The 16,014-nt window shown below is 43.4% G+C and overlaps 1 protein-coding gene across 1 annotated transcript in view; it reads right to left on the bottom strand.

Annotated features, from left to right (window-relative positions):
- The window catches only part of LOC134984215 (oocyte zinc finger protein XlCOF7.1-like), a 194,752-nt gene that overhangs the window by 104,483 nt on the left and 74,255 nt on the right, over positions 1–16,014 (bottom strand). The window contains exon 3 of the mRNA XM_063949845.1: positions 5,536–5,814. Coding sequence (XP_063805915.1) covers positions 5,536–5,814 — 279 coding nt within the window. The remainder of the gene's footprint in view (positions 1–5,535; positions 5,815–16,014) is intronic.

The following is a 16,014-nucleotide window of genomic DNA, read 5'->3' as shown; positions in this document are numbered from 1 at the left end:
CAATCAGGCTGTTTAAACACAGTGCCTGGGATACTGGAGGGGGTCTTAAAAACTGTGAACTGCTGAGCCCAGACCCTCCACTGCCAGATGGAAATGTAAGCCCACACTTGTTTGACCCAGGCGGTCCAGATGTGATGTCTGCCCATCCCAAATGGGTTACTCTTGTCACTGAATCGCAGCAGCTGGAAAAAGTAGGGGAGGTTTGTAACGGACACAGCCCCAGCTGGCTCATGAGGAGTACTTTTTGCCAGCCTGTTTCTGGATTCAGTGCATTAGTGTAAAGAGACAGGAAATAACTTGGTTATCACCAATACAGCATGCTGCCTGGATTCCCAATAGAACTGGACATCACATATTATTGTGAAACATCATCCCTCTGTTATATGTGTTTGTGTTTATCAGGGAATAATATGTCTAGCCTGATGTTTTGTACAGAATGCATATGAAGATGTATATATATGAATGTATTGGTTATTGTATTATAGTTTGTAAAATAATGTCGTCGTTCCCCCCCCCCCCCATGTGACTGCTTTGATAACCTGTTTGTTTGCTATTGGAGATACAGCCAGTCTCAGATGTCAGTCCATACACCCCCCTCATTCTTCCCCACACAATGGATTCCAGGCCACACAATCAGATTAAGTAAGGTTAATTTAGTTAACATCTATTGTGTGCTAGAGGACATGCCTGGACATGTGAAAGTAGGTCTATCTGAAAGTGTTCTGTAGTCAGCCCCTTTAATGTAACCCACCCAATACAGAGCCAGAAGGTGTCGCCTTATGGTAGGACAGACAAAGGTTTGAGGATAACAGAGGCCATTGAAACAGAGAGTGCACGGAAGTTCCTGGCCTGAGAGGAGTGATGTGTTTGGCTTCTGAAAGCTACTGATAAGATAGTGCTGCCAGTGTGCTGAGGCCTAGAAGCATTGTTGGGATCTGCTGGTTTCAAGAGGCTACTGGACGTGCTCTGAGGGGGAGATCTACACAGAAGGACAGAGAGAGTGGCTGTAACTCTGGAGTGGAGACACTGACTAGGCATTGCGGTGCCGTCAGTGGCAAAGGGCACTGTGTGAGCTGGTATCCCAGACCAGGGGACACAGAACTACTGCTGGCATGTGACATCAGGAGACTGTAATTCTAAACTACTGTGGGGATTTAGTAAGTAGGATACCATCCTGGCATGTAATAGTTACTGTTTTGTGTACTGTGGGTGTATTTTTACAATAAAGGGCATTTGCCACTTTACTAAACTGTTTACCTGAGTGATCTGAGAATCCGTATCTTCACAGAAGCTATGAAGGATATTGGTTTGCTGGGTTCCAAATCCTCAGCTATGGCAATTTTGGCTCGTAGAGCACTGTGGATTCTCCAATGGAATGCAGATGCGGAATCAAAGAGAAATATTGAGGCGCTTCCCTACAATGGTGAGGTCCTCTTTGGCGACAAGCTGGATGCCATGATTTCAACAACTACCTCAGGCAAATCAGCAGTTCTCCCTTCTGCAGCAGCAACCGCTAAGAAAGCGTCTCATTCTCATACGATGCAGTCCTTTCGGCCCAACAGATACAAAAAGGCCAAAAATGCCCGCTTTTCCGCAGGAAGAGGGCGGGGAAGAGGTAGGAAGCCTACCACACCATCAGGCTTGCAGGAGCAGAAATCAACCGCTGCTTCTGCAAAAATCACAGCATGATGCTGGGACTCCCCTGCGGGACTACGATCAGGTGGGGGCGCGTCTAAAGATCTTCAATCAGGTCTGGGTGCACTCAGATCTGGATCCTTGGATAATACAAATATTATCTCAAGGTTACAAGTAAGAGTTTCAAGAGCTCCCCCATGCCGATTTTTCAAATCAGCCTTACCAGTTTCTGTTCAAGACAGAGGAAAGGTCCTGGACGCATTACACAAATTATGTCATGACAAAGTCATTTCCTTGGTTCCTGTACTACACCAGGAACAGGGATTTTATTCAAGCCTGTTTGTGGTACCAAAGCCGGACGGCTCGGTCAGACCGATTCTAAACCTAAAATCTCTGAACCTTTTATTTAAGAAGATTCAAATTCAAGATGGAATCCCTAAGAGCGGTGGTCTCCAGTTTGGAGGAGAAGGAATTTTTGGTGTAAGTGGACATCAAGGATGCTTATTTGCATGTTCCAATTTACCCTCCACACCAAGCATACCTGAGGTTTGCGGTTCAGGACTGCCACTATTAGTTCCAGATGTTACCTTTCAGGCTCTCCACGGCGCTAAGAATATTCCCGATCTTCAGGAGTTACTGGTAGAAGATCCTTGGCCCTGTTCCTCTTCGAGAGGACCTGCTTCAGCAAGGGCCATTGGTTTATCAAGACTTACCGAGGCTGCGTTTGATGGCATGGCTGTTGAGTGCCAGATCCTAACCCAAAAGGGTATTCCCAATGAAGTAATTCCCACACTTATTCAGGCCAGGAAAGGAGTAATGTCTAGACATTATCATCGCATTTGAAGAAAATGTCTCCTGGTGTGAATCCAAGGAGTTTCAATTAGGGCATCTTCTCCTATTTCTACAGGCTGGTGTGGATGCAGGTTTAAGATTGAAATCTATCAAGGTCCAGATTTCGGCCTTGTCCATTTTCTTTCAGAGGCAATTGGCTTCACTTACTGAGGTTCAGATGTTCATAAAGGGGGTTCTGCTCATCCAACTACCATTTGTGCCTCCTGCGGCACCATGGGATCTTAACGTGGTGTTGCAGTTCCTTAAATCTGATTGGTTTGAGCCTCTACAGGAGGTGGAGTTAAAGTTTCTCACTTGGAAAATGGTCATGCTGTTGGCCTGGGCATCAGGCAGAAGGGTGTCTGCGTTAGCGGCTTTGTCTCACAAGAGCCCTTATTTGATCTTTCGTGAAGATAGGGCTGAACTGCGGACGGGTCCTAAGGTTGTATCTTCCTTCTATGTGAACCAATCTATTGTGGAGCCAGTGGCTTCTGACACCTCAGCTGTTTCTAAGTCCTTGGATGCCGTCAAAGCTCTGAGGACTTATGTCACGAGAACAGCTCGTGTAAGGAAAACAGAAGCATTGTTTATCCTCTATGATCCCCACAAGATTGGGTGTCCTGCTTCTAAGCAGACTATTCCACACTGGATCAGAAGTACGATTCAGCATGCTCAGTCCACGGCAGGTTTGTGGTTACCGAGTGCCCAGGGGGTCTCGGCTTTACAGATTTGCCGAGCAGCTACTTGATCAGGGCCAAACACGTTTGCTAAGTTTTACAAGTTTGACACCTTGGCTGCTGACGACCTTCAATTTGTCAGTCAGTTCTGCAATAACTAACGCACCTTCCCACCCATCTGGGAGCTTTGTAACATCCCCATGGTACTAAAATGGACCCCAGCATCCTCTAGGACGTAAGAGAAAATAGGATTTTAATATACCTACCAGTAAATCCTTTTCTCGTAGTCCGTAGAGGATGCTGGGCGCCCGACCAGTGCTCCTTTTTCTTGCATTATGTTAACATGTGTTGAGTTGTTCTTCAGCAGTTGCTGTAATGTTATTCATGCTCGCTGGCATGTTTTCTGTTGTATGCCATGTTGTGCGGCATGGCTGAACGGTGTGAGCTGGTGTTAATCTCGCCACTCACTTAAATATATCCTTCTCTCGAAGTTGTCCGTCTCCTCGGGCACAGTTCCTATACTGAGGTCTGGAGGAGGGGCAAAGAGGGAGGTGCCAGTTCACACTGTTAAAAAGTCTTAAAGTGCCGAAGGCTCCTACGGACCCGTCTATACCCCATGGTACTAAAATGGACCCCAGCATCCTCTATGGACTATGAGAAAAGGATTTTCCGGTAGGTATATTAAAATCCTGTTTTAACTTAGCAAGCCTTTCCTTGTACTCGTGTCTCTAGCCCTTTAATCAATTTAGTAGCCCGCCTTTGAACCCTTTCTAGTTCTCCTATATCTGTTTTATAATATGGTGCCCAGAACTGAACACAATATTCCAGGTGCAGACACACCAATGATTTGTACAGCGGCAGGATTACATCCTCGTCCCTTGTCTCAATGCCCCGTTTTATGCATGCGAGCACTTTACTTGCCTTTTTTGCAGCATTTTGACATTGTGTACTGATAAGCCTATTATCCATGAGCACCCCAAATCTTTTTCCACCACAGTTACCCCTATAATTTCCCCATTTTGAGTGTACGATACTTGTGTGTTTTTTGTCCCAAAATGCATAATTTTGCATTTTTCTATATTGAACCTCATTCCCCATTTAGACGCCCAGGCTTCAAGTATAAATAAGTCATTTTGTAGAGACTCCACATCGCTATCTGAATTAATTACCTTACACAGCTTAGTATCATCCACAAAGATTGACACTGTGCTTTCCAGGCCTATTCCTAGATCGTTGATAAATTTATTGAACAGTAGCGCGCCAAGTACGGACCATTGTGGTATTCCACTGACTACTGGTGCCCAGCTGGAGAACATCCCGTTGACCACAACTCGTTGTACTCTGTTATCCAGCCAATTACATATCCATGTACAAATAGTATATCCTAGACCAAGTAATTCCTCCATTTTACCCGATAGGCTTCTTGCGTTCACAAGCATACATCTTAGCTTAGCCTCTCCATTGCCCGTTTGTTTTAGTGGTATCTTATCTATATTTACAAGAGCCTTTCTAGACTTACCCTTACTGACTGTTATTCTACTCCCTTCCTTTCCACCCCATCATGCTTAATACAGCCTTCCTCACTACTATCTCTATCTGACCTATAAGACTTTCTAAACCCCCCCCCTCCTGATGTTAGTATCCTCCCTTATGCTATGCACATTATTTTCTATATACCGTATTGCTGAGCCATATTCGTCATTAGGTAATACATTGGGAATATCTTGGGCAATACCTGTGTCAGTATTTCCGGTGTCAATACCCATGCAAATACCCATGCCATCTGCTTTTACGTTCCCCCCTTCTCCATCCCCAATTGTTCACTACCCCCATCCTTACTCCTCTCCCTAATTAACTTGCAGCTTCTAGCTAAACCCTCCCCCCAGGCTCCTAGTTTAAAAACTCCTCCAACCTTCTAACCATCCTACTCCCCAGCACCGCAGCCCCCTCTTCATTCAGGTGCAATCCATTGCAACAAAAAGATGGCGTCTGACTGAGAAGCCCACCTAGTGTTCCAGGAACACAAACCTTTCCTTCCTACACCAGTCTCTAAGCAACACATTTACCTCCCTAATCTCCCTGGACTAGCGCGTGGCACTTGTAATATTTCAGAGAATATTACCCTAGATGTCCTTGCCTTAAGTTTCTTGCCTAAGTCCCTATAGTCTTTCTTATGGACATCCCACCTACCACTAACTTTGTCATTGGAGCCAACATGCACCAAGACCACCGGGTCTTTATCAGCCCCGCCCAACAATCTATCTACCCTGTCCGCTATGTGCCGTACCTGAGCACCCGGAAGACAACAGACTACGGCGATCATGGTCCCGGTAGCAGATTGCCCTGTCATCCTGATAATAGAATGCCCTGCCACCACAATCTGACTAGTTACCTTACTATCTTTTTTCCCATCTGCATCGGAGGGACCGCTCCTCTGGTTGCCAGAGGAAATGGTCTCCTTTGGTTCCATTATTTCCACGCTGTAATCCTCAGGATCTTCGTCCAATTGGGCGAATTTATTGGGGTTTGGCAGATCTGAGGTGTCCTGTCTTCCCCTCCCCCTCTTCTTCTTCCTTCTAACCATGACCCAGCTGTCTACCTGATCTTCCTCATCTACCAGTGATCCCCCTGCAACTCCTCCAGTTTGATCCCCCTGCAAAGCTCCACTTTGCTTGAGATTGTGAATGCTCCTTAGTCGCGTAACGGTCCGCTCTAGATCAGTTACCTGGGCTTCCAGGGCGGCCGTATGCTCACATCTCGCACAGATGTACCCGCACTCGGACTGTTGTGCCAGGTGCGCATACATCATGCACGACATGCATTGCGTGAGATTACCAATCTCAGCCACCCCCATTTTTTAATTAGCGCTAACTCCCTGTTACCTTCAGAAAATCAAAACGAGTGGGACAATCAATATAAGGAGTATATACAGAACAATAAATAAATAAAATAAAAGGAATAAGGGACAATTAAAAAAATAAATAAATATATATATATATATATATATATATATAAATAAATGGATAGGATAAGGACACATTTAGTACAAATACAGGGACTCAACAATAAAATGCAGTAATGGACAAAGGAAGACAATCAGTTATACAACACAGTGGGAAAAGCTAATAGGGAAAGTTAATACTTATCTGCTCCACTGATCTGTGCACAGAAGTTGTTCTCCCCGGCTGCAGGCTCCCTTCCCCACCGGCTGCTGGCTCCCTCCGGCCACTGCTTCCTCCTGGCCGCTGGCTTCCCCCTTGCTGCCGGCTTCTGGCTCCCCCCGGCTTGCGGCTCTAGCACCTTGCCGCTCCGTCCTTGTGTGCGCCCTTATGTGTGCGCACCCAGCGTCACTTCCGGTTCCGGTCGCTCGATGCTCTGTCTCAGTAATAGGTTTCTCATACATACTTGAAATGTATTTGTAGTTGATTACGTGCTCCTATTACTTATTATACTAATGTATATTGCCTGTGATTGCTGCATTTACTATAATTCTATCAGTTTTTTCTGTCTATTCCGATCTTTAATGCTTGTACAAAGCAGGGTAGGGTCGGATTTTATGTCACTTTGACAACATTTAAAGTGATTACAGCACAATTTGTGTAGTACACTGTGCAAGTGTGTGATTATTTATCATGTCTAAGAGCAGCAAGGGTGAGGAAAATACACTCATAGCAGCACCAATACTCATATCATGTCTGTCATGCAAAACTGGGTTGAACTCTCAGGATCTAGTTCAGAATAGTTTGTGTGTAAATTTTTTAGCTTTCACCTAAGTATCTTGAAAAATCCAAGGAGGACACAGGTGCAGGTTGAATCACCATGGGCTACCTTTGTACAGGCATTATCCAGTATAGCTGAGTGGATAATTCCAACTCCTGTACCAGGGATAGGTTACACTATTAACCCTTACATGCAGCATTCCACCTGGGGTTTATCACATCCAGCAGGGGAAGCAGCAGCTTCTCAACAAAAACAGGCTGAAAGGCCAGTGGTAAGTAAAAGACATAGACATGAAACAACATCTTCACAGTCTACACATGTTTCAGATGAGGATTCGTTGGAGAATGAAGACTCATTACACTCCGGTTCTGCATACGAAGATGAGGAAGGAGGTCTCAGCTAAGTGGACATATCTGAGTTAATTTGTGATGAAAGCCATTCTATCCTTAGAAGAATCAGCAGAGCCTGTGTTAAAATCCAAGACATCTGTGTTTAAATGTCTCAAAACAGGACTGTGTTTTCTGGGTCAGAACAGCTGAAGGAAATTATAGAAGTGGCTTGGGCTACTCCCAGTAAGAAATGTAGAATTCCAGCAAAATGGAATTCCAATTATCCTCTTCAAGCTGAGGACTGTTTAAAGAGGGAGGTGTCCCCTAAAGTAGATACGCATGTCATTCTATTAGTGGGAATATCTATATTACCTCTGCCTTCAACATCATTAAATGTCATGGATAGGAGAGTTGATGGTTTTCTAAAAAAAACATTTTTTCCCTGTCTGGGGCAATCATAAGACCAGTTATGGCTTCAGCCTGGCTGTCAAAAGCAGTGGCTGCCTGGGCTGATGCATTGGAAGGGGATCTTTCAATTGCATCTAGAGAGCAAAACTCTCATGTAGCACATATTAAACAGGCGGCTATGTTTTTGGAAGAAGCAGCCTTGAATATGGTCACAATTGCCTCTCAGGCATCAGCTTCAGCAGTAGCCGCTCGCAGAGTGGTTTGGCTACGTACATGGAAACCTGATTCAGAATCCAAAAAAGGTTTTGGAGTCTTTACCTTTTACTGGAGATATTCTTTTTGGTAAAGAATGAATCAGTATCTTGGAGTCAGAAGCAGACTCCAAAAAAGTGAAGTTTCCTTCCAAATACAATTCAAGCCTAAAGTTCTGGCTTTTCAGCCCTTTCCATCTCAAGCAAAAACAAAAGGAGATGGCAAACAGTCCCAATACAAGAAGTCTGGTGTAAAAGCCGAATTATAATAAATAATAATAATATAGAGTTCTCCATTGTGATGATATTCAGCATATAGAATTTATTATCAAAGAGGGAACCACTCCCAATATTCTGCGCAGAGGAGCGTGGACCAAGACAGAATTCATCAATGAGCCTGTGTCTTTAGAACACTGACTTTACATTATTTATACCATAACATTATACAATTATTCAGAGCTTATTTACAAACAAGGCGTACATATAGATTAAATCATGGAGATATATTGGTTGATGAACAATAAGGGGAAATGCCAAATATGGTCAGATTAGCTAATTAAAGAGAGTGGTTTTATCCATAAGATGGCAGACTTGTCCATGAATCTTGAATCTCCTATATATAACAATTAGGTTCTCTAATAGGCTTCGTTGTCATAAAGGTCATTCTTGTTCATAATAACGTGTTGTTGTCCAAAGTGAAGGTCCATCAGATATTCCATGATATGTCCTTCTTGTTCTGCCACAAAGTCTCATACAATATCATTGAGCTCTCGTTATCTACACACAGGCCTTGCTACTAGCCACATAAACACCTAATCAAATGATGCTCAAGGGTTGAGGGAGAATATTACTCTGTGCATAGTAACTCTATACTAAAGGAAGACACTGTTTAAGGGAACATTAGAATATCAATAATCATAGCACAATTTAATGAGACAATACAGGATATTTGATATAACTTCAACATTCCACTGTTTTGTTTAATCTCTAAACAACTATCATATAATAAATCAAATACTCACCATGTGTAAATGATTTGTCTGGTGATGAGTGGAGTAGTGTGAGATGTAAGATAGAATAAGGAAAACCCGTTCTCTGGATACAATCGCTGGCACTAGTCCACTGAGTATCGATGCGAAAAGCCTCAACCCTCCAAAAAACTTGTGTAGATAAGAGAAATGGAAGAGGTAGCGACAGAACATGTGGTTTCTTTACCCTGGCTATAGGTTGAGGTTCTTCTTGCTATGTGTGTGTATGAAGCAAAAGCATGTAAGCACCTATTAAGTGTATATTTCTGTCAGTGTGATCATGTGTGGGCTACCGCAGTGTAGGTAACCAGGGTCATCACCATAAGATTAGTTTTTGGCTTTCTTTGGGGTGTTAGTATTTTGCAACATTGTTGACCAAGGGTCGGCAGACATTTGATGCTTACATAGAGTATGAGAATTATAAGAATTATCATCATGACATAATGTAACACTTGATATAGCTACTTAGAAATACTAGCTCCCATCCATCCAAAAAGATCCCAATCAGCCGATTGGTTCATGTGTTCCTGTAAATCTTGTAGTAATTTAAGCTTCTGTTCAATGGGATTGTAATTATCTGAGATATTAAAACACATTCCTTAAATTATTCCCAACCGCTACCTTCTCTGAGCAGCAACTAATGGATGGCTACTCGATATTGAATCACACCTTCTCTAATGTCTCTCAGTTCTTCATTAATGAGTCCTATAGAGGTGCTTGTAGCCTTTATATTTTTAGCTAGTCCATAAAAGTAAAACTTCCTAGGTCGATCACAAGTCTATATAGCAAGCCAAAAGGCATATCAGTAAGGGAATTTTTTATAGTAAATTAATTGTAAATCATAGTATTTTAGCTCTATAACCACGAGATATAAATAGATACTTTGGTAAGCGTGTCTCAATTGATAAGTGATATATTTCTTCTTCTGCTCAAGTACATATTCATCAGTATCTTATCAAAACATCATTTTGTACATATTCCTAGTGTCATTATATCTTCCTATGCCATGGTCAGTGTGGGGAACATACTATATGTTTATGTTATTTTCCTTAAGCCATTATGGCTCATGGTGTAGGGAAAGGCAAGAAAGAAGATTGTCTCTTTGTTGGCGCACTAAGAGAGAGAGAAAATTATTAATTTGTATAAAATATAACTTTTAATGTTAATCATCCCCAATCGTAGTATATCAACACTCTCAGGTAATACCACCTATACAATTCTAGGTCCAACACATTACTGTGGGATAGATCACAATATTGAGCAAGTTATTCGGATCCCACAATATGTCCTAAATCCCTTACAGTATGTCTGTAATCATTGTTATATAAGCTATAGTCGTATTAATGTACTGTAAGTCCAAACCCCTTGAGTAATGATCCCACAATCCCACACTTACTATATGAATTGACACAAGTAGTACCACCTATGCAGTTCTATGTTCAATAGAATATTGTGGGATGTGTCACAATACTACATTTACTGTTCTATCTCTTCCCTTAGGATTGGATTATAATATATCATTAGTCCTTTGTGGTATACCTGTGGTCATTGTTTTATATATACCAAGGGGTGACAGTCACATTCATGTATGGTGTTTTACAGTATTGAGTGATTAATCCAGCCAAGGAGTTATCTATAGTCTCCTAATATTGGGGTATATTACCATTTCTCATTATGGGGTTCTCAACCTAATTGGTTGTCTGAACTGTTTAAATAAACAGCTCATTAGTCATTCTTAACATATCATTTCATTTGTGGATGACTCAAATCGTGAGATAGTGTAAATATAAATGAAGTGGACTTCCGGTTCCGGGACGCATGGAGTAGGAAGCTCACCGCAGGAGCTCCGTCCCCGCCGCCTGCTTTTAAACACCTTTTCAAGGCTATTATAGCCTCTACACCGCCCGTGACACCCCCGCCGGCATTCGCAATCACAATGGACCGCTTTGTGACAGCCGTGACAGCAGCCCCACAGGATCCTGCAGCCGCGCCGAACAGGCAGGAGAAGCGCCGGACCTGAGGTGATTTCCCCAGCTTCCAAAAAAGCTGCAGCAGAGGGCGCAGACAACACAGGCTCCCAGGTATGCCGTGACCCCACAGCCCCTGTCACATACGGAGACGTAGTGGCTGCAATCACTGCTACAATGGCACCTCTCCTGTCCCAAGCAGTAAGTGACATATCCAATAATTGCAGCACCTGACACAGACGGTTACCCGCACTGAAACACAACTTCAAGCAGCTACCCATGACATAGAAGGGCTTCACCATTCAGTAAAAAATCTCACTACAGAAAATTACCAAATATGGAATAAATTAGACGATATTGAAAATCGTTCTAGAAGAAACAATATAAGATTAGTGTGACTGCCAGAATCTATTACAGGCACGGCACTGGCACAATTTGTACGCACTACTCTTCCCTCTCTATTGGGAATTGATCGGGACTGTAGTGATCTCGTGATCGAGAGAGTCCACCGAGTAGGACCAGTTCCCACCCCCAACAGACCGCACCCACGTGTGACTTTGTTCCGATGTCTGAACTACCTTCATAAAATGATATTTTGGTCTGCTTCCCGTAAAGTGAAAGATTTACAATGGGAGGGTTACAAGCTTTACATATTTCAGGATTACTCAGTGGAACTGACCCGGGCCCGCAAGGCTTTTTCACCAATTTGCACGCAACTCGTGTCTGAGGGACGCAAGTTTGGTCTGCTCTACCCCGCACGCTTGCGCATTTATGAGGTTACCTCCCACAAGGACTTTTTGTCACCCGCAGATACAGCAGCATATCTACGCAATGTTGCAAAAGAGGATAGCGTGGACATCACAGATCGCCCTTCACCGGCATTGTAATCTCATGATCTCACTCGGATACTCTCAAGCACCCCCCTCATGGGTAGTGCTCTCTTGACCCTGTCTGCAGACCGTTCAGTGACTGCCACTGCTGAACTCTGATTATACATATTCTCAGTTATATGCACCCATTTCTCTGTATTTTCTTCACACGATTGCATCTAGGAATATAGATAACTCAGCTCACTTAGATATGAGATTATCTCATACAGAGTGATGTACAATTTAGCTGGACATATTTCTAGTCTGCAGCGATAGCTGAAGTTATCTTTTGGTAATCCCCACTCCCTGATTGCCACTCGTGACATATTGCTCCTCACAGATTAGTTTATATATGGGGACTCTTCACTTTTCTTCTCGGCCGGGCATAGATAGTTATGAGAGGACGGTGGGGGGGGAATCCTACCTCACTATTGCTTTCATGTCCTCTAACGCTCATACACGTGGCCACTGTTATTGGTCCTTGTATATGACCGTTAGCCGGAGGTCGCTGGTCAATGCTAAAATGGTTATTAGTACGGTAATGTTTATCATATTGTACGACCTGTTGTTTACTTTTTTTCTTTTCTAATGCTCCCCCCCCCCCTATATTGTCTCTATCCTCCCCCCTCTCACCTACCCCCCTCCCAGGATGTGACTGTCATTATCTGGATAAAGCTGATAGTGGTTGGTGCATATGTTTAATCTTTGACACGACAACATGCCTGACTTAGTAGTGGGAACTTGGAATGTAGGGGGATTTAACTCCCCAGCGAAGAGACGGAAAATAATCCTTTATCTCAACAAACAACGGATAGATCTGGCTTTCCTGCAGGAAACGCACCTCACACAGGAGGAGACGGTGAAATTGAACACCTTAAACTGGCAGGTACTGGGTTTTAGCTCATATAATTCTAAAGCTAGGGGTGTTGTCGTATTGGTAAAAAGTAATATTCTCACAGAGGTGGTTTCCACTTTAACTGACCCAGATGGTCGTTATGTTATATTATCTGCAAAGATTAATGGTAAAATGTACACCATATGCAACGTTTACGCTCCTAATGTTTATAACAAGATGTTTTTTCAGTCTCTACTAGCTAAATTGACCCCCTTTTTAACAGAACCTTTGCTCCTAGGTGGTGATTTTAACCTTATCTCTTCCTCCTATCTAGATAGGTCTCATCTTCCCGCGAGACATCTCACACTGCCCAAACTTGGAGTTCCCTTTTTAGCAGAAAGATTGCAAGCAGTAGATATCTGGAGGGCTCTGCACCCCACAGAAAAAGAATACACATGCCTCTCCGCTGCACATCACACACTATCCAGGATAGATTACATTTTATTATCCCATTCTTTACTTCCTCATGTGTCTGACTCCCAAATTGAGACCATAGCCCTCTCGAATCATGCCCTGGTAACTGCGACCCTTCACTTTCCAAATGTCTCCTCCCCATCTCCTAAATTATGGCGGTTCCCGTCATATCTCGCAAACTCCCTAAAATTCCAACAGAAATTGGAATCCTCCTGGGAATCTTTTCTGACTAATAATGTATCCCATCTAGAAGAAGATCCTATATTGTTCTGGATGACTGCGAAATCAGTTCTCCGGGGTGATGATATATCATACGTCTCAGCTAATAATAAAAAATATGCCACTCAATATTTAGAGTTTCAGAGGCCCCTGTCAACAGCCTACCAGCAATACAAATCCTCCCCTACCCCACAAAACCGCCTCATTTATCTTAACTCTAAAACTCATTTTGACGAATTCATGTCATCTATGGGCAGTAGATTCTCCTTTTCCGTAAATTATAAATTCTTTAAATTTGGCAATAGAACTGGAAAATGATTGATGACTTTACTAAATGGTTCTCGTCCTCTTATGGTCACGCACCCACTTCGCACATCCACTGGTGCGCTAACCACTACTAACCAAGAAATCTCTGACATTATGAGATCCTTTTATGAAGGCCTATACTCCCCAATTCCACCTCCTTTGCCCGAATCTCCCCCTACAGTCTCCCCATGGCCCTCTACCTTTTGGGACACTCTTCCTGTTCCACGATTACTCCCCAATATGGTTCAATCATTGCTAGATCCCATCACACTTGAAGAAGTCAGAAATGTCATTGGACAATTCGGCAGGGACAAGGCACCGGGTCCTGATGGCTTCAGTGCTGATTTTTATAAGATTCGTCTACCACGTTTTGGTGAGACTTTGGTGTCGGTCCTGAATGCGGTTTTGACCACTGACACTCTTCCCAGACATTTTAATACAGCCATTCTCAAGGTTCTTCCTAAACCCGGGAAGGACCTCTCTCAGCCGGGATCATACCGCCCAATCTCTTTACTGAATCTCAATTACAAGTTACTTACCAAAATATTAGCGGATCGGATTAAACATTTACTCCCTCATATCATACATAAGGACCAAACAGGATTTATCTGGCGAAGACACTCTGAGGTCAACGTACGACGGGTCCTGTCAGCTATCTATGCTTCCTCCTCCTCTTTTTCTCTCGCCACTCACCCCGTTATCCTATCTCTTGACCCAGAAAAAGCGTTCGATCTAAGTGACTGGGATCACCTTTTCTCTTCTCTTTCACTTTTTGGCTTTCCTGCCCCTTTTGTAAATCTCCTGAAACTCCTTTACACTACTCCTCGGACGCAGGTCTGGTGTAATGGAGTTCTATCCCCAGCTTTTGAGATACATAGAGGAACCAGACAGGGATGCCCCCTGTCACCCTTACTCTTCGCCATAGCGCTGGAGCCTCTGGCGATAGCCTTACGACAATCCCCAAGATTTAAAGGAATCAAAATGGGGGACGTGGATCTCCGCCTGGCCCTTTTTGCTGATGACGTGCTCTTGTTTGTCTCAGACCCAGTGACCTCCATCCCAGAGATCCTGGACCTGATTCAGAAATTTGGAAATAGGGCAGTGTAAAGATATAGGGGAACTAATACTGTATTTATGGCATTTCAATCTTTATATCGTTTAATGTACTTTTTATTCCTTCTGTTCCCATGTCTCTCTGACTTGTGTCCCTATTACCCCATGTGTGTGATCATCCATTAGCCTATATATTCTGTACTATAATCTTACCCAGGTAAATACAGGTGGGCTGTGACCTGGCACCTAGTGCTGTCATGTATGTTATTGTAGGAGGATGCCAGTCTGGTATGAGGTTATTACAGGTTATCATTGTTATGCCTATTGAGTCCATCCTGTGATCCTTATATGGTCACACAGGAAATACATTTGAGGACCAGGTAATGTCTCTTTGAAGCTTCTCCTCCACAGGGGACAATCAGGACTTAAACCAATTTCCCTGTCATTGTTCCTTCTGTTTACTGTCTTCTGTTCCATCCTGGCCTCTCACAGACATCACGGTGCCTGACCCAGCATGTGGTCAGCAGGAGAAGGCCAGCTGTGGGAGGGAGTAGGGAAATACCTGAGGTGGGGTCCCACCAATCAGGAACCTGCGTCTCCTCCCCAGGTGAGCGCAGCAAGATGGGCATTTGGAAGGTTTTAAAAGAGGTTGCGCAGGTCAGCTCCTGATGTTAGTCGCAGGACTTTGGCTAAGGGGTGATTCTCTGCCAGGGTACCTTGTGGAACGCATCAACAGTGCTGTGTGGAGTTATATGTACTTACTACTGCAAGGACTAATCTGCTATTACTGCTGTGTGGACTCAGTGATAGTTCTGCTGTATGGACTTGTTTATCTGGAACTTCTGCACGGAATTGCTGTGGACCTAAATCCTCTACGGGGACTTACTATCTGGACTGCTACCTGTATACTGTTTCTGGGCTATATTTACGTCTGTTTCCTGTGAATTATCTATTCCTGTGTGCAGTGAGAAATAAACCATCACTTTGGTTTCATCGGCTCTGTGTCTGAGTGATTAGAAGAACCCCGTATCCTCACAGGCAGGATATAGGATTAATGTAGCTAAATCAGACATTTTACTCTTAAGCCCCACTACAAATGTCCTATCAGATCTCCTTTCATCGCTTTCTTTCAAAATTGCCCCCACAAAAATCACATACCTAGGGATCCAAATCCCGGCGGATTGGTCTAGATTGTACGAGGAGAATTACTCCCCTAGCCTGGCACGAGTAACAACACTTTTGGATAGTTGGAAATGACTTCCCTTGTCACTGTTGGGGAGGATAGCAGTGTTACAAAACATAATCTTCCCCAAACTGTTTTACCTTATGCAAATGCTCCCAATCCGACTTAATAATCGAGACATCCAATACCTACGGAAAATTATGTCAAAATTCTTGTGGAAAGGAAAAAA

Source organism: Pseudophryne corroboree (assembly GCF_028390025.1).
Source record: "Pseudophryne corroboree isolate aPseCor3 chromosome 3 unlocalized genomic scaffold, aPseCor3.hap2 SUPER_3_unloc_40, whole genome shotgun sequence".
In the NCBI taxonomy this organism is placed as follows: domain Eukaryota; kingdom Metazoa; phylum Chordata; class Amphibia; order Anura; family Myobatrachidae; genus Pseudophryne; species Pseudophryne corroboree.
Note: the sequence above shows the minus strand (reverse complement) of the source record. Positions and strands in the feature narration are given on the sequence as shown.